Raw genomic sequence first — 25,651 nt, 5'->3', positions numbered from 1 at the left:
AAATTTAACGTACTTGCAATTTGTACAAAACTAAATTGGTGCTAAATTTCAATTATTTCTACAATCCGTGCATTTTAGAAGTAGTTTTAACATTTATATATGACCACCAATTTCTGAAGTAGATAATATCCCAACTACTGATTATGAAGGTGTAAAATTTGTCGCGGAAATGTTCTTTATTGGGTAAAACAAATAATACTTTATTTGAACAAAAGGCCACCTCAGGATATTAAATTGCGGCTAAGCGCCTACCAGTATAAATTAGCATGCATTTTTCACAACTACTGTAACATTAGTTTCGATGCTGCTTTATATAAACACTTGAATTGTACTACACATTCGTGCTGGTTCAACATTTGCATATATACTCAAATCTTTGTTATCATGTCTCAGAAATCAGCAGTGACATTTTAGTCTTTTTAACTGATTGGGAACTGAGAAGCTATCTTTTCCTCTCTGAAAGTAAACGGTATCTCGAGGATACTAGAGGTATTGTGCATTTAAGGATATCATTAAATTCAGAATAGTCGACTTTCCCATACCTGCGACCCGAAAGAAAACAATGTGAAGTAAGAGAAATTATTATGTTTATTGTATAAGTAATATAATGAGAGACACTTATATTCTATAACGATAAGAAGTGATTAATCTTCTAACGGTATTTGGAATAAATTTCATTTTAAATATCACATAAATATTTTCCTCTTATACCTTGAGATTCCGAAATGTAACGGAAAAGTCTCTATAAACGTGGAACCATGCCGATAATGGTCTGTTTTTTTTTCTGGATGCTTTAGATCAAATTATAATGACAAGCACATCTTGTCTGGGGGAAAACTGAGAATGTTAAAATCAGTTTTACTTCACGTCAATTCCGTTGTGTCAATGCTCTTGGCATGTCCGATTTTGTGTTATCCTCTGGACAAGGATTCAATTCCGCATGTGATAAGAATATACTTGTGAAACGACGTTAAGTGAATAATAATTGCGGAAAAACGTATAACTTGTATCTGTGCGACCGAGTATTACACGTGAAATTGTTATATGGGTTTCTTGCCTTGCCGTGATGTCAAACACCTGAAATGAGGTCAAGAGCAATTCAGTGAGATTTGATAACGCCAATACAAGATATGTAGAATCGTTCCAAACATTGTCCTCGCTGATGGAGTGTGATGAGAACAGTAGAATTGTGATGTGTAATTTCGTGAAAACCTGTGCTATTATATTAATATTTATTTGTAAACGTTAGAATTTCATTCAGGATATATAAGTAAGTGTTTCCTATTTTTTCTGCTCTGCTTTTAAGTATAAGTTTATTTGACGTTCATATAACGTCATTTCTATTATTCCCTTGATTTGAAATCGCAGGTAACGATTTATTATACTACTGATGAGCTTGAGTTCGTAATTGATTTCAGATGTTAATATTGCACATAATACAGCTTAACGTTAAAACACCTACTCAAAGATTGAGTTGACACGTTAGTAAATACACAAAATACAAATAAAAAAACTAATACGTTTTGCAGTAAGTCATTGTACAAGGTATCATTGTAGTGGTTTTCACCTGCCACTGAATACAAGTGGTAAGCACAATACTCGACTTGTAATAAATGCCTTAAGAAAAGACAAACACACTAGTATGTCAAAAGAGGATAGCGTCGCGTCAACTTGTTCATGGGCTTAAACCAAACATACCATGTGTCTGAAAAAGTCTTGTCATAATGTCTTTCAAAAAAGCATTGTATATCATAACAAAATACTTACAGCTTTATGAATTTCACGGAGAAATATGCGCGCGTTCTGTGCGACTATAGGAGAGACATATTATTACGTGAGAGAACAGGACTATTAAATGCATACGCATCTACACTTAATTTCGTTGGTTCAACAGTACAGTTATGAAACGGCGAGCAGTCAACCTAACCAATGTGCCTGGATTTTGTAGTTTAGTTTAGTTAGTTAATACTAATTTATTTTAGCTCGATTGTGATGAAAGCTTTAAGCTTATTTGAACCACTCTCGAGTCCGCTTCCTGGAAAAACCAGTACTGGTGTCTTATGAGAAGTCATGGTCGTGACCCCAATGGGGCTCGAACCCACGACCCTTGGGTTGAGCGGCCGACACCTGAACCACTAGACAACCGCTACCCTGGATTTTGTACCAGTACAAACCTGTTCTCCGCAAGTAACGTCCAATTTTTCCACATGAATTAGAGGTAGAGGACAAATGATTCTAGACATATTGTATTTAATCAAATCGACACTAACGTACGATTGTCCCAGGGTTATGAACTCACAACCCCGCGATCCGTAGATCTGCTCTCTTCCTATTGAGCTTAACGGGCGGGCTCTACACTTAAGAGAATTTTATTTACGATATAATTTTGTAAACCGTTTCTCTAGTCAAATGGAAAATATCGTCATTAATGAACGTTTAAACCCGTGAAAACACATCATAATGACTTCTCAAATGACCTCTCCTACACTATGTGAAAATTCAATGCCAATATGAAATAATATATTGACCTTTTCCATTGAAACTTAAAGAAACGTAATCTGTTATTAAATAGAAAAAGAAATTCAAAACAAAAAGACACAAAATCTTACAACGTCTGTAAATAGCATCCTACAATATGATAACGGTGTCCTGCTAAGGAAATTCATTAACAGTTACTACTGACTGCGTTTCCAGCATGACCAAACAGTCCATTAATTCTGCTGAATCCCATTATGTGTAACACGTGGTACATCCCCATCTAAACGACAGCATTTAGTATTAAATATCATCCCTAATTTGAAAAAGTATTTGAAAGGCTAGAATATTATGATTAATAGCTGCTTTAACTCATTAATACACATTGGCAATATTATTATTATAATATGTCGTATTATTTTGTTTTTAAACAGATATTAGGGTACCACAAACCATGTCGGACCAGCGGACTGTTGTTATTGCTATTGAAGATAGTGAGCACCCTTCGTACGCTTTTGATTGTAAGTAGGTTATTGTTACTCTTATGACCTGGTAATACAATTGTATATAGACTACAAGCGTACTCACGCTGCTAATTGGCCAGTTTTTTTCAATCACTCGCACATAAACTAGCATGATATTAGATATAACACGTCATACAACTTACACTACATGTACTCATTCTACTTGGATGAGTGGCTAAAGTCACTGACTTCGAAGCACTTGCAACCTCATCACTACGGGTTCGAAACTTCCCTTCGGGTGTAGATATATATCTTTAATGTGAGGACGGCATTCAGTTGCTTGCGGAATGTCTGTAGTTCTACCAATTTGCCAGTACATGCCTTCATAACTCCTGGAGTGGCACCCGGAGTCTTCCCCCATCATAAAAAGCCGAAAAGTTGCCATAACTTGTATAATTGTGTTGCTGGCATATGACGTTAGACCCAACAAAACAAAACATACATCATTGTTTTACATATCTCAGCAAGAGACACCGTACATCATTGTATCTGTCTGTGTCACACTTGGCAAACAACATATGTATTTATGGCCGTACCCATGACAGTTCAATTATGGTGTATTGATACTTCGACCATTTTGAAACTCATTATATGCAAGAAGGAAAATAATGGAGATATAACTTTTATTGTAGGTTTTCAGACAAATGCAATAAAACATTTTACATGAGGTTACTATATGATTTAATGTTTCTATCCTTGTTAAAGTAAAACAAGAAATAGTTTATCCTAAACAGTGATTTGTCGTTGAATAAAATCATTGTTTGGAATTGTGATGTGCAACCCGAGTGATATAATAATACGCATTTGAATGACAATTAAATTATCAAAGTGCAAATCACTGTGACATTATTATTATGTCCATCCTAAATATTGTCTGCATTTTTGACGACTCTTACCAAATAATTTCCTATTTGTGTGGTTTTCTTTACCCAACAAGCCGTTATAACGTTTGACTCCATGGCGAAATTATTGTGACGTACCTAGAGCAAATGTTTTGCATACAAACACAGTTTCCGTCATCTTTGTTTCATAGGAAAATGAATCGGATGGTATTAGTTTAATAAACTATCCCTACATGTTATTTAACAGTCTAGTGTTAGACTATCAGTTTAATAATTTATAAAAGCATTTTTACCAGTTGTTTAACAGTCTGTTTTACTACTGTCACTATAATGTCAATTTCAGTTTACGTTGACAATGTCCACAAGCCTGGAGATCGTATTGTCCTTGTCCATGTGCCAGAGTATAGTAGTGTAATTACTGACTGTAAGTTATTTTAGTTCCATTTTAATCCTTACCATGCTAAATTTTTTATAATGGACTGGTCCATCCTCCAGTTTGTGCAGTGCCATTTATGATTTGAAGGGATGTTTACTGAAAATGTACTGACTAAACAGCGAACAGTGCAGATCAAGATAAGACTGCACGGATGAAAAATAGAAATTAAGGGTCGGCTTGTCTGCTCCCTATACTGAAATTTGCTTATCTCAAAAGACCTTACTACCCGCTTTCCAGATATATATATTTGATATATCTTTGAAACCATACAAGATCAGGTACTATAACCGCCCACTATCTCCGACTTTTGAATTGTGACGATAATCAATGCATTTGATTTTTCCGTTCCAAAATCGCAAACGGAGAATAGATAATCAAATGAAAATTTCCAAATTTCATTATACATCCATTACCTTATGGAAATAATATCTAGTGCTTAAGAATAAGGTATGGAAAACCGTGTTTTAACAATATTAATACACGAAAGGAAGGTATACGTCCGCGGAATAATTTAACGAGTGCGTAACCCGAGTAAATTATTCCGCTGACGTACAACCTTACGTCATATGTCCTTGGATTACCTTATGCAAATACTGTTTAATGTTAAAGAATAATGTATGGAAAACCGTGTTTTAACGATATTATTACACGAAATGAGGTTATACGTCCGTGGAAAAATTATTCTGCCGACGTATAACCGATTTTTAGTGTATTGATTTATGTAAAACACTTTTTTCTATACTTTATTTCGATTCTATTATGCCCTGTATCTAAAACAGTAGAAAAATATAGAAGCGCTCTTTAATGGTCGCAACAAAAATAAAGACGTCATCGCACGTTAACGTGACGTGATTTAACCGTAAGCGTGTTTTAACATGTTAACCGTAAGCGTGTTTTAACAGAAACAAGCATATTGGAATTGTATTTGTTCTGTGCGTTCTTGAAACCGGTGTACACACAGGCGTACTCATTTTTAATATCAAACAGTGTGTGGAAAGATCCTTTGGAAGGATAAAACGCACCCAAGTAACAAAATATCAGACTCAATTTGACTGTTCATGAGAGGTCAAGAAATGTGCAAATCCCCAACGCCTCAATAGCATAGGCTTTAGCAGAATTTTAACATTTTAGCTAAAATGAATGCAGTTCATCAGTTAATATAACAACGCTTAAACCAAGTACGAAGAGATTTTCTACAGCCAACACACGTCACTAGAACACAACCGATCAACGTTTTCAATGAGGCTGTTTTTGAGAGATAACGACTAGTCTGTGTTTAGACCCTGTGTTTTGTTCACGGGAGATAACTCCTAAAGTTATTCAAATTCTGTATAATTATGTCCCTTTCATTCTCAAAACTCTGGATAATCAGAGCCAAGCCTGATCTAGTCAGAATATTATTTTGTCCAAGATAAAAAAGATTATCTAGTCTGTAGCCAGACAAGATAACGATAAATGCAATACGCCTCACACACCCTTTCACCGGCTTAACTCTTACATAAAGATCAATACATGTTCCTTAAATAAATGAAATATTACTTTTGTTACAGCTTCTTTATTAACAAACACAGAAATTCTTGCCGAGTTACTGAAAGTAACGGAAGAGAAAACACAAGAATTGGTAGAAAAATATGCTTTGAAAATGGAAGAACTGCGGGTAAGTGTTTCAGTACAAAACTACTTTTCCTGGTGTATAAAGGTATATTAGATCCAAATTCACACTTAAAAATATCAGTTATTGTTACATGTTATTGTTACATATTATTATGTGAATACAAAATCAAGGTTTATGTTTATGTGCATCAACAGTATTAATCATATAGCTTTAAATAACATAAATTACCACCTCGATAGCCTAGTGGTAGAGCGTCCGCTTCGAGTGCGGGAGGTCGTGGGTTCGATCCTTGGTCGCGTCATACCAAAGACGTGAAAAATGGTACTAGTAGCTCCCTTGCTTGGCGCTCAACATTAAAAAGGGAAACTAGCTTCTTCTCTCGTACCCTCGTGGCGATGGATTCCATCAGGAATGAGGTGTCGAGAGTAGTTAACATAAGTTGAAGAACTTCCTTCACAATCGACCTAAAATAAACTAAGTATAAACTAAATAGTACAGACTCAATAAATGTGTACTTAAACACAGTGCAAATAAGTGATACTATTAAACGTTTGGACGACTTTTAATGCATGACATTAAATACTCTGTTAATTGATGTATTTAGCGAAACCAAAGAGAAGTTTTAACATTTGAGGTAACTATCAGAAGATAAAATATCTTGATGAAAGATGGACATTGAATATCTTTAAACAATGTCTAAAAAACATGATTAAAAGCAATGTATTGACAAATACAAATTTAGTGTCGCATCCCAATCCATTTGGGAAATACGCCTTCTTCTTTTGAAAGCGGTAGAACGAAGTCGCTTTGTTATAATAATAGTTTCTTTTATCAAAACCTCTGGGAACAAAACTTTGTTTTTAGTATTAACTGTATTGTTCTTTTAAGCTTAAACATTTTCCCATTAATTCATACAAGTACTGTACATGTAGGTACATCATAAAACCCGCAAAGAAGAACACCAGCAATGCTTGGTCGTGTATTTATTTGGCAAATTAGTTACGTCTCTCACCCTGCTAAATTTCTAAAATGGACTAGTCCATCATTAAACTTGGGCAGTAACATTTACAATTTGAAGGGATGTTCACTGAAAATTTACTTAATGAATAGCGAACAGTGCAGACGACCACGATCTTAATCTTCACTGCTCGCAAAGGCAGAATCACTTGCGAGCAGCACACTAAAGGTTAACTATTTTCTCTGCCTCAGATTCGCGTTGCGTCTCCATTGAAAACAGAACAGCGTCGTATAATTTAGAACAGTGTATACTACACTAATTAGTAATAGTGAAAAGATGTCGGAACTAAAGAAAAAATCCTCAAATGAGCTGTATTCACGTCAATACTGCTTACTCATTGAAAATATACCAGTGTCGTATAATTAATAGTAGTGTATAGGTATGTTGCATTAGTAATGGAAAGACGACGGAACTAAAGAAAAAAAATCCACAAATTAGCTACATTCACCTCAACACCCTTCAATAGATATTTCCGATGATTCGCTATGAATAAGTACAAACTTCAATCTGTTTCTATAAAATCATTTAGGATTTGCACGCCAAACATGTTCTGTTTTTTATATATCTCTATATAGGTAAGTGGATCCGTAAAACAACAGACTGGGACACCAGGAAAGGCAATTGTAGAAGCTGTAAAAGAAGAGAGAGCAGATCTGTTGATTTTAGGATCAAGAGGGCGAGGATTCATTCGCAGGACGTTTTTAGGAAGTATAAGTGATTACTGTCTCCACCACTGTAATGTCCCTGTAATAGTGTGTAGACATAAGAAATTTAAATGTTCTCAGAACCAAGGTAAACAGTGATTACTAATGACTTCTTCATCACAGAACACAATAATTCAAAACAGTCTGGAAGTATTAACGTAGCAGGCGCCTCGTTGTTCCTTTTTAAAATGCAGCTATAAAAACTATTTATCAAACTGTTTGAATTATTTTGTATATTTTTCATATCTAATATCTTACTCACGTATCAGGTTGTATATTTATCCCATGTATAATTACCATTAAAGAATAGACTCGTTTTATGCGCGAGGCAATAATTCCGCCTCTATAAATTTGCTGTTATAGTTCGCGGGTGACTACATAATGGTGTGTTGGTTTGATCTTTAAATTGGACTTACCTTTTACTTTTTTTTTGTGAGACTAAAAACAAATTTATATCGATTTGTTTACTGGGCCAGACGAAAATATTTATACAAACGGACTCACTGAAAATGAAATATTGCTAGATAAATGTTCCACTGGTGAATACAACATAAACCATCTTCAGAATTAAATGTCAATGGCACAACAGAGAATCGACAGACGACAACGCTTGTAGAGAAATATTTGTTTGTTGTGTCTATTTCGATGCAATAGAGTGATTTTGATTATTGTTTTAAAGCTGACGAACGGAAGAGATTTCTCGAAACAAGTATATATATTAAATAAGAAATGTGTTCTCGAAACTGCTATTCCGACCGTCACTATTTGTGTACTTAGATGTTCAGCTTATTCACTCATTTGTCTGTCAACTTTTTGTCCATTCCAGCTCGCTTGCAGTTTCAATGGGTGTTATCAAAATTAAATTGACCCATTTGGTGCTTACTTATGTATACAAATAAAAGGAAAATTCCAGTAACCAACAATTAACTGATAAAATGCACGAAATATTACGGATGGTCTGTAAATATATAATGATTCGTAATTATCTATATTTGTTTCTATCACCTGGACTTGGACCCGATAATGTTCAGTGCCCGCCTGGCCTGAGTCAACGTTTTCGAGTTCTCATCCCTGTTCTTTTATATTCATTTCAATTGCATCTAAACCTTTTCCGATCGGCATAAAATTGCTATCAGTTCGAATAGGGTTCGCCGCCAAACTAAGGAGTTTATTTTTGTGGCCTGTTCTCCCAGAAACGAGTTAAGAGTTCTCTATACAAACATGAACAGACAACGTCCATTTTTTACTAAACTGAAACAGATTTAATACGATCGATATTTCCAGTGAGCTAGTAGCGGTATTGTCCTAAGTTTCTAACAAATCACCAGTTGATAGTTTTACATGATTGCAATCTAATTTGTTTCTTGTAAGCATTTTCTCTCCGCTTGTCTCAAATTCACAAATTTAAATCTTATTCGCTTGAGAGCATGTTTCATTCCTATGGATTATGCATGTAAATGCAAGGACAATTCTTAGAAGTCTACCAAGTGAACTCGGTTGATACCTGTATCTTGAAAAGGCAAAGGATTGATTAAACTGTTTAATATTTTTTGTATGAATTTGGTAATTGTTAAAAATCTTTTGTATGCAATTAGGTTATGGTTGGTAAAGGATGAGTGCATTATATCAAATGATTTCAATTTCTATTTCAAGAGTGCAATGCCTATTTCTATTGATGACTAACTTACTTAACATTCGTTTTTGGTACTTCTGATAACCCTCGTTAATTTCAAAAGAAACTCTGAATCTTTCCGCATGGATTTTTACAAGAACAGATACCTAAAATAAATAATGTTTCCATAAACATCTACATCGTACATTTCCAGAAACTAAGCTATATTCTGTCACGTTATTAGTTATAACTACACATGCATCAAATAAAATGCCGTTAAAATGCAGGGAATGGCCATGAATTTTAAATCCAAATCGTATTATATTATTCAAATGTATAGCTACACAACTGACTAATTCTTCAGCGTTGGTTGAATTACCATACACATGATGCAGTGTGTTCGGAATGAAACAAAAACTATTGAAACAAAATTTGAATGGAACATTAAATATATTTTTCTGAAACTCAAATACAAACAAATGACTTATATCTTTATAGCCTGGATGAAATTCTAATAATTTCGAACAAGGACAGTACAATGTACTGTAATAAAAATGTACATGTGAGGGTAGATTTGCCAGAAACAGTTATCGCAAAGTAGTGGAAATTGTAGTGGAAAGATATAGCCGATGAAACGCTAAAATTTCAAGATAAAATTTGACGTGATTTTAAAAGGAGACTTTGTTTACCTATTGGAGCATAACGCATCCATGCCACGTGACTAAGTTGGCAAATCAGGCTGCTTTATAACATATCATAGGTATTTTAGCTTTAAGCAAGATTTAGTCTTGCTAACTAGACGAAAGTGTTAAATTTTCTTTCACTCTGTCTTGTGCAACGGTGAGTGAAATGACAAAGCGTTCATCCCTATGACACTGTTTTCTGTTTGAAAGCTATGTGTCGGTTAGTATATTCAACAAGTATATTTTATGTCTCAATTAATGTGAAAAGTATGTGTAATTAGTAAAAGAAGAAATCGGATTTAAATACTGTTTTTAAAGAAAGTGGTGTGGTTTTCAGGCGCAAAAAATTTAAGTTTACAAGGAAAATAAGGACTTCTGCTAAAAAACTTTTCACTTATATATAATAAACTGCATCCATCTTTCTCGTTTTATGTTCAGCTGTAGTATGGAACCACCTCAGATGATTTTAATCCCAAATACATCATTTTGTTTAGTACATCTGAAAAATATGACCGAAATGTATGTAGATATCCCGTATTTGGTTGACTCGCTGAAGAATGGTTTTGTTTGCATAGATTCAGCTGTTTCAGTCACGTGACAATTTCTTTTTTCCATAAGGAATAAAATGCCGTTATTATGGAAAGCCTGGGCGCAATGCTTTTTGCGAAATGCGTAATGCTTTTGCAAAATGCGAAATGCTTTTTGTTAAATGTTTTTTGTGAAATGGTTTTTGCTTGTACTTGTACGTAGAGGCTTACACAGTATACTAACGTCTAGGGTTTCCAAACGTTTTCGCTATTTCACAAAGTAAAGTTTTTCTATCTGACTTTAAATATATTTCTTGTTTTACACTGTGGCCGACTTCATCTCAGTGTTGTTATATTTTCTGGTCCTTCAGGATCACTGATTTCAATTCATTTAGATTTGAAGACTGAAAACTTAAACTTTAAACCTTAAAGCTTCAAATTGAATATCAAATTTTACAGTATTTTGTTGCTACCAAAATATTAAGTAAATTATAAATAAACATTTTTTAATAGTATAGAGCTTTCTCAGTACTTTTATCATTGCACAGATCCATGTGTTTAAAAAGACGCTGATTCTGAATCAAAGTCACTCGTCTAAACTGCATCAAGGTTAAATCTCGTTATCTTAAGAGAAAATCTGACAGACACACATGTTCAATAATGTCTGCACAAACACACCGACCATATTATACATTAATTGTTGACAGTCTAAAATTTCCCGACGGGCTTTTAATTTGTACTTAAGAATGTTAGAATGTCTCGGAAATAATAATCTTCTGGATAAATGGATGGAAAAAACATCTTCATTAGGTGAGAAACTGATGAAACCTTCTTCTAAAACTGCATTCCTCATAAAGGTTGCAGAGAAATATCAGTTAAATGTCATTACATGCTCCACATTTTTTAAAAGAATAGCATTTAATTTTTCACTGATATAAGAAGCAAATCAGTTTCGCTTGAATCTACACTTATTTGAAAACTCCAACATTATTATTTAGAACACTTATTTGCTATCGATGTGTATTTGTGATATATTAAGCTTCTTTATATATAAGTAAATGACCAGAGGGTTATTGTATATGCAACTACTGTAAAGGATATATATAAGTAGAGCTATTTTATATGAAGTAATCGCCAGCGCTATATACCGGACTAGGTACGGCAAAGCGCCTAGCAGTACAAACGAATGTACACATTTCACACCAAGCGCATCACATCCGAATTGTACTACACATTCGCACTGGTTCAACATTTGCATATATACTCAAATCTCTGTTATCATGTCTCAGAAATCATCAGTGACATTTTAGTCTTTTTCACTGATTGGGACCAGAGAAGCTATGTTTCCGCTCTCTGAAAGTTAACTGGATCTCAAGGATACCCTGACTTTTATAGAGATAGTTTGCATTAATTAAGGGATTTAATTAAATTCAGAATAATTGACTTTCAAGTTTATATATATGGTAACCAGTATAGGGCGGTTAGCTATTTTGAATATATGCTATACTGTACAGAACTATATACCCTATACTGGCATTAATCGTCCTTTAATTTTCGTTTGAATTAAATCTCTCTACCAAAATATTTCCCTAAATAGATCTTCTAAAGTCACATTTTGTATGTACATCTGTTGAGTTGATACTAGGGAGATGTTCACTTGGACATAAATAGAAAAGCTTAAGTTTTGATAAAATGCACATATTTCTAAAAGTATTTGCACCTAACGAATAGTTTTGAACTAAATATGTACATATGATCAACCATTTTCTTTGTTAGATCCTACCCTGACAGATTAACCAATGACAATGGTTGATAAATAAACTTATTTACAGAAATAATTCCAAAGAATGAAATCATTTGAAAACTGACAAATCGTCGCAGAAAAGTACTATTTTGGAAAAAATATCTTAAAGGTAACTAGTGACGCAGATAGGCACCGGTACCATACTGGATTAGACACAGTCGCGGAGCAGGACCAATGAAAGCCATGTCTTAAAACGCGTTATTTGATTAGGTTCATACATGCAAGAACACCAGAAAAAATATCCTTAAAATAGTATTATGTACTTTATGTAGTCTAAAACAGAAACAAAAGAGCGGCAAAAAAGACTATTACGACGACCATTGACAGTTCCATATTGCACAACCGTGTCGCAGGCGCCGGTCGTAATAGTCCCAGGCAACAACAGAACGCGCTAACATCGACGTCTTGAAGCAATGCATCTGTAGGTGTGAGCATTCTAGCCATAGCGGAGTATCTATTTTCATAATAGTAACATGTGTGTTATTATAGTAAAAAGGCAAAACTAGTCCATATATTACCCTCGTGTAATAAAATATATAATATATAAAAATAAGGTTCCTCAGCCTATGTTGTGTCAAACAATTTTAACTATGTAAAAGGTATACGTTGAGGAAGACTAGTAGTATCTCTCTGATATAAAGAAAACTTGTTCTTATTATAAGAAATCAACAACAAATATTCCCCTTCGTAATTTGAGCGTTCCGGATATAACAGAGAAAGCTGCATTTCCGTTGATTCATACAAATAATTGTTTATGTTTTCCCTTTGCTTTCGATCAAATTATAATGACAAGTACGTCTTATCTGGGGAGAGACTGGTATTGCTGAAATCAGTTTCGCTTCACGTTAATTCTGTTCTGTCCGATTTTGTTCTATTCCGTTCAGAAGGATTCAATTCGCATATTTCAGTCTTCAAATCTTGTGAAACGACATTTAGAGAATAGTAAATGCGGAAAAACGGACAATACGAAATTGTCTGTATGAATCAGTGCGATCGGATCTTATACCTGAAAATGTAATATCGGCTTCTTGCCTTGCCATGTTTTTGAACACCTGAAACGTGTTCAAGAGCAACACCGGTGGGATTTGATTGCGCAAATACTAGATACGTAGAATTGTTTAAGTGGAATGGTGAATGAAAATACCATAGAAACCCGTGATATTACATTTATATTTATGTGAACAAAACCCTGGGGAACATTTTAAACTGAATTCTTTCCAGGATATATAGGTAGGTTTTTTCTATTGTTGTTGCTTTTAAACATAAGTTTATTCGACGTAAATGTAAACTGTAACAAAAAGTCATTGCACAAATTACAATTGAAGTAATACTAGTATTCATCTGTTGTTTACTAAATACAGATGATAAATACACTCGTGAAAGAAGACAATTATTTCCCAAAAGAGGAAAGCGTTGCGTCAACTTTTTCACAGGCTGAACACCAACATACCACGTGTCTAAAAATAGTCTTGGTCATAACATAATATTGAATAATTCTAAAATTACGTTTAGCTTGAATTCCTACTAAGAACGCTACTTTATAACTGCTTAAGAATATTGTTGACTACTTATTATGTTTTTAATTGGGTATTTAAAAAAATCTTAAGACAATATATTTTAGAGACTTAGTGGCATTGCTTTAAATTTTTAATCATTGTTTTATATGCGATAACAACAGGTTATAGTTTTTACATTTTTGTGATTTTTTACATTTCATCATTTATATTTTTGAGGTTTGTTAAATTAATTGTACTATGCAATTTTGAACGTGCCTTTGTGAAGAAATAGGCTTTTAATCAAATTAATCAGTTTCACAGTTTCAATTTCATTTTAATTACTTGCCGGAAAAAATGCATCCATAAACCTGCAACTATTACTTACAAAATAGGAAATGGCTTTGTAAACATTATCATAAGTTCTCAACGAACATTGTTTAACAATGCACTAGCCTTTTTTCAATAACATGCGAGAAAACATCCTTTCTGGTAGTAAGGTTTCTTCATAGTTTTAAATTGTCTGGGAAAGGAAAGAAATTTATTACTGTAATGTTATTAAAATCTTAAATGTTCCCTTTTTCTTAATTGACAGAATGAGTTTTCATATTCTTTGTCGCATTCTTTATGGGCTTTTATACAAGTAAGACAGAAGTTAACTGGTTACTTACTAATCTCCTCTAAACGAAACACACATGTATGTTTATATATGAAAGAAGATTTTTAAATGCATAGAAAGCATCCAAACAAAATATAAGTCGAAACGTTTTATGATAGTTAATAGGTGCAACATCCCTTACTCCACTGATCATGTGTATTCGATTATAGCATATTTAGCAGAATGCACAAAATTATAGGTCAAAGGGTCATATATGCCATATTATTTTGTTTTTAACAGAAATATAAAGCAACTAATGATACTAGTAATATATGCTATTATTTTGTTTTAACAGAAATATTGAGCAGAACAAACCATGTCGGACCAACAGACTATTGTTATTGCTATTGAAGATAGTGAGCATTCTATGTTAGCATTCAACTGTAAGTATATGCACATTGTTGCTATGATTATGACCTGATAAATATTATCTGTGACGCATTTGCATGTACACTTCCTACATTCTGAAGCGGATATATGTTTATTAATCTTTCATACCTCAGCCATCATATTTGATAAAAAGTAAAAACCATGACACCATCATCGCAATGTGGTTGTCTTTTATCCATGCCATCGCCTAACGGGCATTGGTGGTTAAGGCCATTGAATTTGAATCACTTTGCCTTCACCGATGTGGTTTCCAAACCTCGCTTTAGATGACGAATTCGTTCATGTGATGAAGTCAATTAGCTATGTAACGGAATGTTGATGGTTCTACCCAGGTACCTGCCCTTTTTCTGAAATACTATCCAAAAGGTCACATGGAATCATCCCAATTATTAAAACTGGAAAATTACCATTTCATCCCGACATTTTGTTTTTGTTTTACGTTAAAGCAAACACAACATAAGGCAACACCGTTTTTACATACGTCATACTTTTCCATTTTATTTGTCTGCGTTACATTTTGCGAACAAAATATATATATTTATAATTGTACCCAAGGCAGCTCAGTAATTGGGTATTGGTATGTCAGACAGCTTTGAAACGTATTATGTGCACGAAGGAAAATAATGGAAAAATGACTTTTATTGTGGGTCTTGAAAATATACGGTCTTACATTTTAGTGTACGTTACTTTAAGGTTTATCCCTTATTCTCAAAAACTGATTAATAACGTATTTGATAGTTTATATAACTAATGTTCTGTCACGCCAAGATGACGATGATTCTATCTGTCAATTTCAGTTTACGTCGACAATGTCCACAAGCCTGGAGATCGTATTGTTCTTGTCCATGTGCCAGAGTATAGCAATGTAATTGCAGACTGTAAGTTATAATGTTAGTTTCTATTATGGAATATCATGCCATGTTAATGATTATTGAATTTCTTTAAACCAGGAGACCATGTTGTACCTGTACAAAGGCCATAGCATATATTAAAATGTAAAATTTTTGATAGTTCGGTCAGTTCTATTATGAACTATAATGCGGAGGATTTGGGTTATGATGAAGGTAAAGATTTTGAACCTATCCATACCACATTCTGTAGAAAAGTTCTTGGTGTAAAATTATCAACTAACCGGGATTGTTTATAAGGGAAGCTTGGTAGATACCCGATGTATGTACAAAGGCAACAATTATGATACAGTTTTGGCTTAAAATCTTAAACTTTTCAGAAAATAGTACAGTTTTTGATGTGTACAGCATGTTAAGTTCAGATGCGGGAAATCACAATAATTATAATGGTTCAAATTGGGCATATCACATAAAACAATTGATTGATGAAATATGAATGTCAAATGTATGGTTAAGCCAAAAGCAAATAAATGACAATTTTGAAGTTATCAAACAAAGTACCTTTGACATCTATATGCAGAGATAGTATGCAGGTATCAACAATTCTAGACGGCTTATATCGTATGCGCATTTTAAACACGATTTTAGTTTTGAAAACTACTTGCATTTTATATCAGACAAGCGTTTCAGAATTGCATTGTGTAGGTTCAGAACTTTTTCTCACATTCTAAATATCGAAAGTGGAAGATATAATAAAATAGATAGAATAAACAGATTGTGTAATAATTGTAACATGAAAGTACTATAAGATGCATATCATTTTTTATTAGTTTGTCCAAAGTTTAGAGATTTAAGACAGAAATATTTTAAAAGATACTATTGCCATTGGCCAAATATGTTTGAATTTGAAAACCTTATGTTTGAACAGAATAAAAGTACTGTAAATAATTTAGAAAAAAATTATATACTTGCAAATAACTTAAGAATTTAAAGGATGGATAGTATGATTTATACTTCTCTGACAAATTTCTTTTTATATTTTATGGTGTTAATGCATCATTTCAAGTTCACAATTGTATATGTTTGTGAATTACATGAGTACAATTATTATAGCGTTTTACGTGTTCATGTATAGTGGATTATGGTAGGTAACTAATATTTCTAGTATGCGTGTTGTATTAACCGTTAGAGGAAACACTGCCTCGCAGAGAAAGTAACTATTGTACGTGCATAACGCGTACAAACGGCGTATAAAATTATGTGTATATTATATCTTATGTCACAAAACAAGATGGGTCAATTTTTAGTTACTTGTACTTGTTCTGTTTTCTATGTATGTTGTCGATCAGTCGATCAAAAAATTAATGTCAGTTCATCCAGCAGAATAACTGCAAATAAAGATGTAGATGTAGTCGCTATTTTGTGATTGTTTCCGTTATATCAGTGGATTGTCTGCTTACTACTCTTTTTCTTTCTAACCTTTCTTAATTGACTGGTATCATTAAGTCTTACTATCAATAAAATGCAAACATTAATTTGTGTTTATTGCTCTTCTCTATAATAAATCAGTGTATCCAAGAATATCTCGATAATTTACATATTATACGAGATGAATAGGGAACAGCAAGAATATAGGTTTCATATTCAAGATAGACCCACCATTGTAATTTTATATAAAATTAACAGATTTAATGTCTACTGAACCCAGTGTCAATAACATCTTTAATTAAGACCAATTCTCTGTAAGAACCAAAAAATTAAAGAAGGGGTCGGAAACTCATAGTCTCAGAATTACTTCATATTTGCAACTTTTTTAGTATTCAAGCCATATATGAAGAATCGAGGGTGAAAAGATATCAATCAGCTCTGGTTACCATGAAAACGTGAACATTATACTTGCGAAAAATGGCCATTTCTGAGAGTCAAATTTTACTAAAATGTTACAATTTTCTTCACACATAGTGGTCTCTATGTCTGAAATAAAGCAATAATTTTCATATTTGCCTGAAATACATACCTGAAGTAATTATTTCAAACAAATATTGTCTTTCAACATTTTCACAGTTTTAGAAGCAACAATTTTATAAATACCCACTTTTAAGATTTTACATTATCTTTAAAAATTGGTATGCATGTATAATTTTCAACTTCTAATAGAAAAAAAAGTGCACGCATCTGAGTATAGTACTGGTATGGATTCAGCAGAGCTATGATACCCATTTCAATTTAAGGAGGAATTTTAGTGGGTCATTCATATTTGAGCTTTATACAGAAATTTGAAAAATGACAAAAAATGAGTTTTCAGCAAACTCATTTATGCCTAAATTACAGAATAACATGAAATAATATTACATTGCCAGATACAGAATTGTAGCAAAACATAAGTATTTCATGTAAAATCATTTTACAAAGTTATACTGTCCAACACTTTGTCTAGAAATTAAGGAGAATGTTCCGTTACCATGGCAACGTACAAGAAAATTATAATTCAGACCTTTTCAAAGCACTTTCTGTATCAATTTTGTATTCTATGAAACAAGAAATGTTCATCTGCAAACTGTCAATGCATCTTACGCACCTGAAGCACATTCTGGGCAGAATTAAGAGGGATACAACCATAATAATGATCTATGAAACTTGTCACAAGGTTAGTTCTCAACAACCTTGGATGCACATTTCTTTCTTTTGGGTAAACTAATTTTGAGTTTCAAAGCAGTTGGAAATACTCATAACCAACTGATACACTGATACTGGCCTTTAAGGTATTGTTTGGTTACTAATTATGACTGTCCAATTTTTTTTCAAGTTGCCATGGTTACAACATTCATTTTGCATTAAAAAACAGGGATCATCCTAGGTCAAAATTTTAGGGAGAAATGACTTCTCCCTCCACAGACTTTATAGGAAATCGAGGAATTTAAGGAGAAGATTCGGCATAAAAATATATATGTGTGTTTGTGTAAAGACAGTGTCCTTTCCCCTTTGGAAATCATTTTGTTGCCATGGGAACAAGTAGTAATAAAAGCAAAATCATGTCTACTTCGCCATTTGATTTAATATATACATTTTAAATACAATTCAAAATTATGAGCAAATAACAGTGTAATCCAAGACTGAAAATTATCATGATATTTAAAAATAATACAGTATGTTCATGTAATAGCAATCATGATGCACATTCTTCCTTTAACAATCAAATTAAATCAAATTATCTACAGAACAGTTTAGTCAATATTTTGCTAGATACAACTTTAAATGAGCCGCGCCATGAGAAAAATAACATAGTGCGTTTGCGACCAGCATGGATCCATACCAGCCTGTGCATCAGCGCAGTCTGGTCAGGATCCATGCTGTTCACTAACAGTTTCTCTAATTGCAATATGATTTGAAAGCGAACAGGATGGATCCTGACCAGACTGCGCGGGCTGCTCTGGATCTATGCTGGTCGCAAAGCCACTATCAAGACAATGGCTAGACTTTTTACGGATAGCTATAGATAATGTAGATTTAAGACTTTACTAAGTTTATTCAGAAAAACCCTGATAATGCACATTCCAGTGCCAGTAAATACTCAGTTAATACAAACTGCAGTTGCAGACATATCTCCTAATGCTTTTTCCAAAATTTATCAAAATACACAACTAAATCTTCTTTATTTATTAAAGTAAATACATGAATACATAAATATAGGATGTTATATGCCTTGTATATCTTAGAATGAAACCTGTTTTACAGATGACAATTTTACTGGATTTCTGAAGATTAATAGATGTTGTTACATGAATGAGGTCTTAAATTAGTCAGAAAATCAGTTAAAAACTCAGATGTTCTCTTTAATCATTGGCCAATTAGTATATATGGGCGTAAGTTATTACCTAACACAATATAGGTAACTTTACAAATGTATGAATTTTCATTAAAATCTGCATTGCAACATTCTTAAAAAATAAATTTCATCGGAAAATATGATTTTAGGATACAGGCTTAAGAGGAAAAAAGAATTGTAATATTTCAACAGTTTCACAAAATCAAGTATACTTATTCAACCATTGTTTAGCTATATTTTCTCAGTATTTTTTAAAGATTTAAAAAATCTATATGAAATAAAATTATCTATGGTAGAAAATATACAATTAGATCAGCATATGTTTGAGTAATAAGCCTTCATGTATAATTAAGCTGTAAATTTGTAACCAAATCTGATGAGAACTGCAACACATGTGCTTTTTACAGATATTCAAAGACTGTCATGTGTTTATTCCATTTAGATATGTTCAAGTGCATCTTTTTCAAAATGCATTAAATTTTATCAAATTTAAATATAACAAATTTAATGTTATACATGCAAAAGTAATCAAACAGCATCAGATTTTTTTTAGATTTTAATATAAAGTCAAGAATAAAGATATTTTTCAATTACAGGGCCTTTGGTTGAACAACTATCAACATTTTTAAGAAATGACATTCTAATTTTTTTCCATAAATCTGAAAAAGAAACATTAATGCAAACAACATAATTCCATCTTCAGGGTGTCCAGTGTGAGTTCTTCTATTTATGTCAAAGGCACCAATCATTATTTTGGTCTGTGGCAATCCAAAAAAAAGGACAGATCTCCACTATTCAGAAGTCCATAACTTATTCAAAAAACACTAATTGATGATTCTCCACTTTCAGCCTCTCTATTTGGAAAACACACACACTATTTTCATAAACATTTTGCCCTCACAATGACATACTGCATTTTAAACTTGTGCCCTCTAATATAGAGACGAAATGTTATCTTCTCAACACTAAACTATCTGGATTAGACAGTTATGTCACAGACTGCACATTTGCAAGTTATAAAAAGTCTTTTTAGCAGTCCTTGTTATTTTTATTTGATACAGAATCTTGAGAAGGCTGGATCTTCAGGTGATATCAGAGGTCTTCTGACTGCATTTACTTTTACTATGACTGTAGCTGTCACTGAAAAATAGAGATATGAGAGAATAACAATCTGAATGTCTTTCAGTTGACTATGGGTGGCGGTGGGATGGGCTCTCCAGTTAAAATATTTGTGACATCATGTATTTTCCCAAACAATGTCGCTATTCAGCAAATTTTAAACGTGGACTTGGTTCGGAGGGACACATCCAAGCATCACATGCCCATTTAGCATAAAATCTCTGACTGTAATTGTATCTATATACTAAAAATTTGCAAAATCCGAGTAGAAATCTGAATTCAGTATAATCGAGGAAGTAAACTTAGATATTAAGCTCTTTGTGATTTCCTAAATGAACAGCATCAAGGGGAGGTAATAAAAATAGGAAAAATGCCCCAAATCATAAACGTTGGCCCAAATCTACAAGAATGTGTCTGAATGACCCACTACGATTTATGTTTCTTTTTAAAATATCATCTTCCCTTTATACAAACAAATATACTTTTCTGCTGAGACCTGTGCACTTTTCAAGATGTAGAGCACAATATAAACATATGTTTTGCTCCATAAATATATTTTTTCTTGCAGATAAAAGTCTAGATCATACAAGAATCAAATAACTATTTGGAAATATTAGTTTGGTATGAAACCTTGTTCATTTGCCTTTAAAATTTACAAGTACGAAAATAAAGGACACTTTCTAGTACTTTCCAGATAACATAATTTGCATGCACCCCTACTTTTTTAAAAATTCAGCAAACTGGGGATTTGCATCCTCGTTTCCATGGTAACCGGGACATATATTGAAAAAATGAAAAACAGGATTTACTTAATTTTGCACCCTCTTCAAGAAAACATCATTTTAAAGGAAATCTGTGACTATGAGTTTCCAACTTTTTTTGGTTCTTACAGAGAATTGGTCTTAAATACCGTTTGTAATGTCGCGATGCTTGAAAGTATACTACTACCTTTGCAAAGAACGGCTGTCACCGGATCTGTTTAAGAAATGACATCAGTTATATGTATGACCATTTTACTTTACTTGTACAGAACAAAACAGTCTCTAAGAACTCACTTTTGGCCTTATTACCTGTTTAACAAAAATAAAAGAGTATGCTTATCCAACAGAGAAGCCACATTACAAAAAACTCATCCTTTCCCGAGCCTTTATTCACAACACGTGGACGCGCATCCATCTAACAAACGTACGCACATAGTAAATAACATGTGTCTTTAATATGTCTTTATTTATATGTTTCGCCTTAAAAAGTAGTCAGTAGTATACCGATCGGTATTCTACGAGTACCTGACTTTCCGTTTATATCGGGGAAAGCCGAAATCGTATACGGAGGATCAGTAGGGGTATAGAAATTTCGGATTTTCATTACATATCCACTAACTAGAGGCAAATACTGTTTCAGGTAGGTCAGCACGTTTAATAAGCCGGAAGAAATGACGTTACGTCCTTTATTCGAATTAAGTTGAATAACACCTCGAATCGGTATACGGAAATGAAAATCCTTTTATTAATTAATGACAACTCGTGAGTAAATGTATCATAACGGCAACGTTATTGCCTTTCTTAAGGTAAATATGGTATTAAAAAGTTTGAAACATGAAATAATTCCAAATAGTGTCTAAAATCATCGCGTGATACTTAATCTAGAGCAAATATCTCAAAACTATTCATAGATGTGAGAACTTTCATTAACGCTATTCGCGAAACTTTTTATCAAAATTGACACTTACCCTTGGATGACCATTATGTTTCTTAGTACATTCTGAAGTTTTTAAAATCGGCGTTTCATCAATATCTTCGTCGTAGAAAAAAAAATGATCCGAACGTTTAGAACTGCCTCAACGATGCATCTTTTAAACGATTTTACATGTTGTTACAACTGTAAACATAATATTACAGGGATAAACGTAACCAAGCAAGATATAATACACGTAACCATAGACTGAGTCTTTGAAAGGTAATGAAATGTCCAAATCGCACTGGTTTAAGAAAAATTAAATCATCGCAGTAAAATTGAATGCTTCCCATGATTTCAAATGACAAGAAAATAACATCACTGAATCCAAGTACGGAGTGACGTTTTACAGCCGCTATATTGCACTCAAGACTTACATAAGGGCCAAAACAGTTTAGTATTAACTGGAAATACTACCTTTTTACAGCGTCTTTGTTAACAGACACACAGAGCCTTGCGGAACTATTGAAAGTAATGGAAGAGAAAACACAAGAATTGATAGATAAATATACTGTGAAAATGGAGAAACTGCGAGTAAGTATTTCAGTAAAAACTACTGAGCTTCACATTTCAACAATGTCTGAAAAACACGATAAAAAGCAATGCTTTGACAGAGAAGAATTTAGTGTCGCTTCCATACCCGCATGGGGAATCCGGCATTTTTCTTGAAATACGGTAGAACGAGGTCGATCTGTTATGATGATAAAGAGAGTTTCTGTTAGAATATCTCTGTGAACAAATATTGTTTTTTCAGTTTTGTGTTGTTATTAAGATTGTTGTTCCATTAACCCTCACACTGTTACATTTCTAAAATGCACTGGTCCATAATTCTATTTAGGCAGTACCATTTATTATTCGAAGGGGTGTTCACCGAAACATAACTGACTAAAGAGTGAACAGTGTAGACCATGGTCAGCCTGCACAGATATACACTCTGACCTTGGTCTGCACTGGTCGCAAAGGGAAAAGCACTTGCCGCCAGCAGGCTAAAGGTTAGTTCGTACTAATTTCTTTTCAACGATTTCAAAAGACTATTTCGAATACTTCACAGTTTATAGTGCAGTATGAGTATGTACATGTGCGTAAATCTTACTGCCCTCAAAGGAGAGCAGTACAATCGTGTGGATCGTGTGTTTGATTCATGTAATTACTTGGCACACTCGTTTAATTATTAACCATTTGCACCTGACTCTGATTCTTGTTACTTGCACAGACCAGTTTAGTTCAAAATATAGAATAGTTTGTAAGTATGCTGCATAACTAGTGAAAAGATATCAGAACTAAAGAAGATACAACCTCAAATTATTTAACCTTAACCCTGTTTAATTTCTAAAATGGATTGATCCATCTTTCAACTTGGGCAGTACCATTTATTATTTTAAGGGGTGTTTGCTAAAACATTACTCAATTTGACTAAATAGCGAACAGTGCAGACCATGATCAGCCTGCACTACTCGCAAAGACAGGATTACTTTCCGGCAGCAGGCTAAAGGTTGAATTTACGTCACCATCCCTCAATATACCAATGTATATTATATATAAGTATATCAATATTACAAGTGATTCGCTACTAATAAGTGTTAAGCTACGATCTGTGTATATAAAATTATTTTATTTTTAAGATTTACCAGTAGATGTATTCTTTTTATTTATTCTCTGTATAGCTAACTGGATACATAAAACAACAAAACGGAATTCCAGGGAAGGTCATTTTAGAAGTTGTGAAATAAGAGGGAGCACATCTTTTAATTCTAGGATCAAGAGGTCGAGGATTTATTCGCAGGTATAAGTGATTACTGTCTCCACCACTGCAATGTCCCTGTAATAGTGTGTAGACATAAGAAATTTAGATGTTCTCAGGACCAAGGTAAACAATGATTACGAGGGACTTCTTCATCAGAGAACACAATAATTCAAAACAGTCTAGAAGGATTAACGTAGTAGGCGGCTCGGTCGATATTCCTTTTTAAAATGCAGCTATAAAATCTATTTATCAAACTGTTTGAATGAGATACATTTTGTATATTTTTCATATCTAATAACTTACTCACGTACAAGGTTGTATATTTATCTCATGCACAATTGCCATTAAAGAATAGACTCGTTTTATGCGCTAGGCGAAAATGCCGCTTCAATAAATTTGCTGTTATAGTTCGCGGGTGACTACATTAATGGTGTGTTTGCCTGATCTTTAACTTGGTCTTACTTTTTACTTTGATTTTTTTTGTGAAACGAAAAACAAATTTATATCGATTTGTTTAATGGGCCAGACGAAAATATTTATACAAACGGACTCACTGAAAATTAAATATTGCAAGATAAATGTTCCACTGGTTAATACAATATAAACCATCTTCAGAATTAAATGTCAATGACACAACAGAGAATCGACAGACGACAACGCTTTTAGTAAAATATTTGTTTGTTGCGTCTATTTCGATGCAGTAGAGTGATTTTGATTATTGTTTTATAGCTGACGAAATAAAGTGATTTCTCGAAAAGTTATAACAAGTATTTTATATATTATACAAGAATTTTGTTCTCGAGACTGCTTTACCGACAGTCACTTTTTGTTTATAAAGGTTTTCAATTTATTCACTCATTTGTCTGTCATTTTTTTGCTTTGTCCATTCCCGCTCGCTTGCCTTTTCAACGGATGTTATCAAAATTAAATCGACCGCTTTGGTGCTTACTTATGTCGACAAATTAAAGGAAAATTCCAATAATTAACTGACAAAGTGTACAGAATATAACTGATGATATGTAGATATATAATGATACGTAATTATTTGTACTTGTTTCTGATACCTGGACTTAAACATTCTATAATGTTCAGTGCCAGCCTGGCCCCAGTCAGCGTTTTCGAGTTCTCATCCCTGTTCTTGTACATTCATTTCATTTGCATCTAAACCTTTAACGATCGACATAAAATTGCTATCAAATCGAATAGGGTTCGTCGCCAAATTAAGGAGTTTATTTTCTTGGCTTGTTTTCCCCAAAACAGGTTTAAAGTATTCTATACAAACATCAACAGAAAACGTCCATTTTTACTAAACTGAACCAAATTTAATACGATCGATATTTGCAGAGTTAGCAGCTGTATTGCCCTAGGTTTCTGACAAATCACCAGTTGATAGTTTTACATGATTGCAATCTAATTTGTTTCTTGTAAGCATCTTCTCTGCGCTCGTCTCAAATGCACAAATTTAAATCTTATTCGCTTGAGAACATGTTTCATGCCCTATGTGTTATGCATGTAAATGCAATGACAATTCTTAGGAGTCTACCAAATGAAATCGGTTGATACCTGTATCTTGAAAGGGCAAAGGATTGATTAAACTGT

General features: G+C 33.3%; 1 protein-coding gene across 1 annotated transcript; it reads left to right on the top strand.

The window, feature by feature from the left end:
• The first annotated feature begins 2,914 nt into the window (after positions 1 to 2,914).
• Positions 2,915 to 24,186, top strand: LOC128547497 (uncharacterized). Its single transcript, XM_053520435.1, has 6 exons — positions 2,915 to 2,996; positions 4,185 to 4,265; positions 5,828 to 5,934; positions 7,486 to 7,702; positions 22,736 to 22,842; positions 24,064 to 24,186. Exons 1-6 carry the CDS (start codon positions 2,930 to 2,932, stop codon positions 24,184 to 24,186), a joined length of 702 nt encoding a protein of 233 aa, XP_053376410.1. The 5' UTR covers positions 2,915 to 2,929.
• Positions 24,187 to 25,651: the final 1,465 nt, after the last annotated feature.

This window comes from Mercenaria mercenaria, chromosome 12, assembly GCF_021730395.1.
Source record: "Mercenaria mercenaria strain notata chromosome 12, MADL_Memer_1, whole genome shotgun sequence".
NCBI classification, from domain to species: Eukaryota; Metazoa; Mollusca; class Bivalvia; order Venerida; family Veneridae; genus Mercenaria; species Mercenaria mercenaria.
Note: the sequence above shows the minus strand (reverse complement) of the source record. Positions and strands in the feature narration are given on the sequence as shown.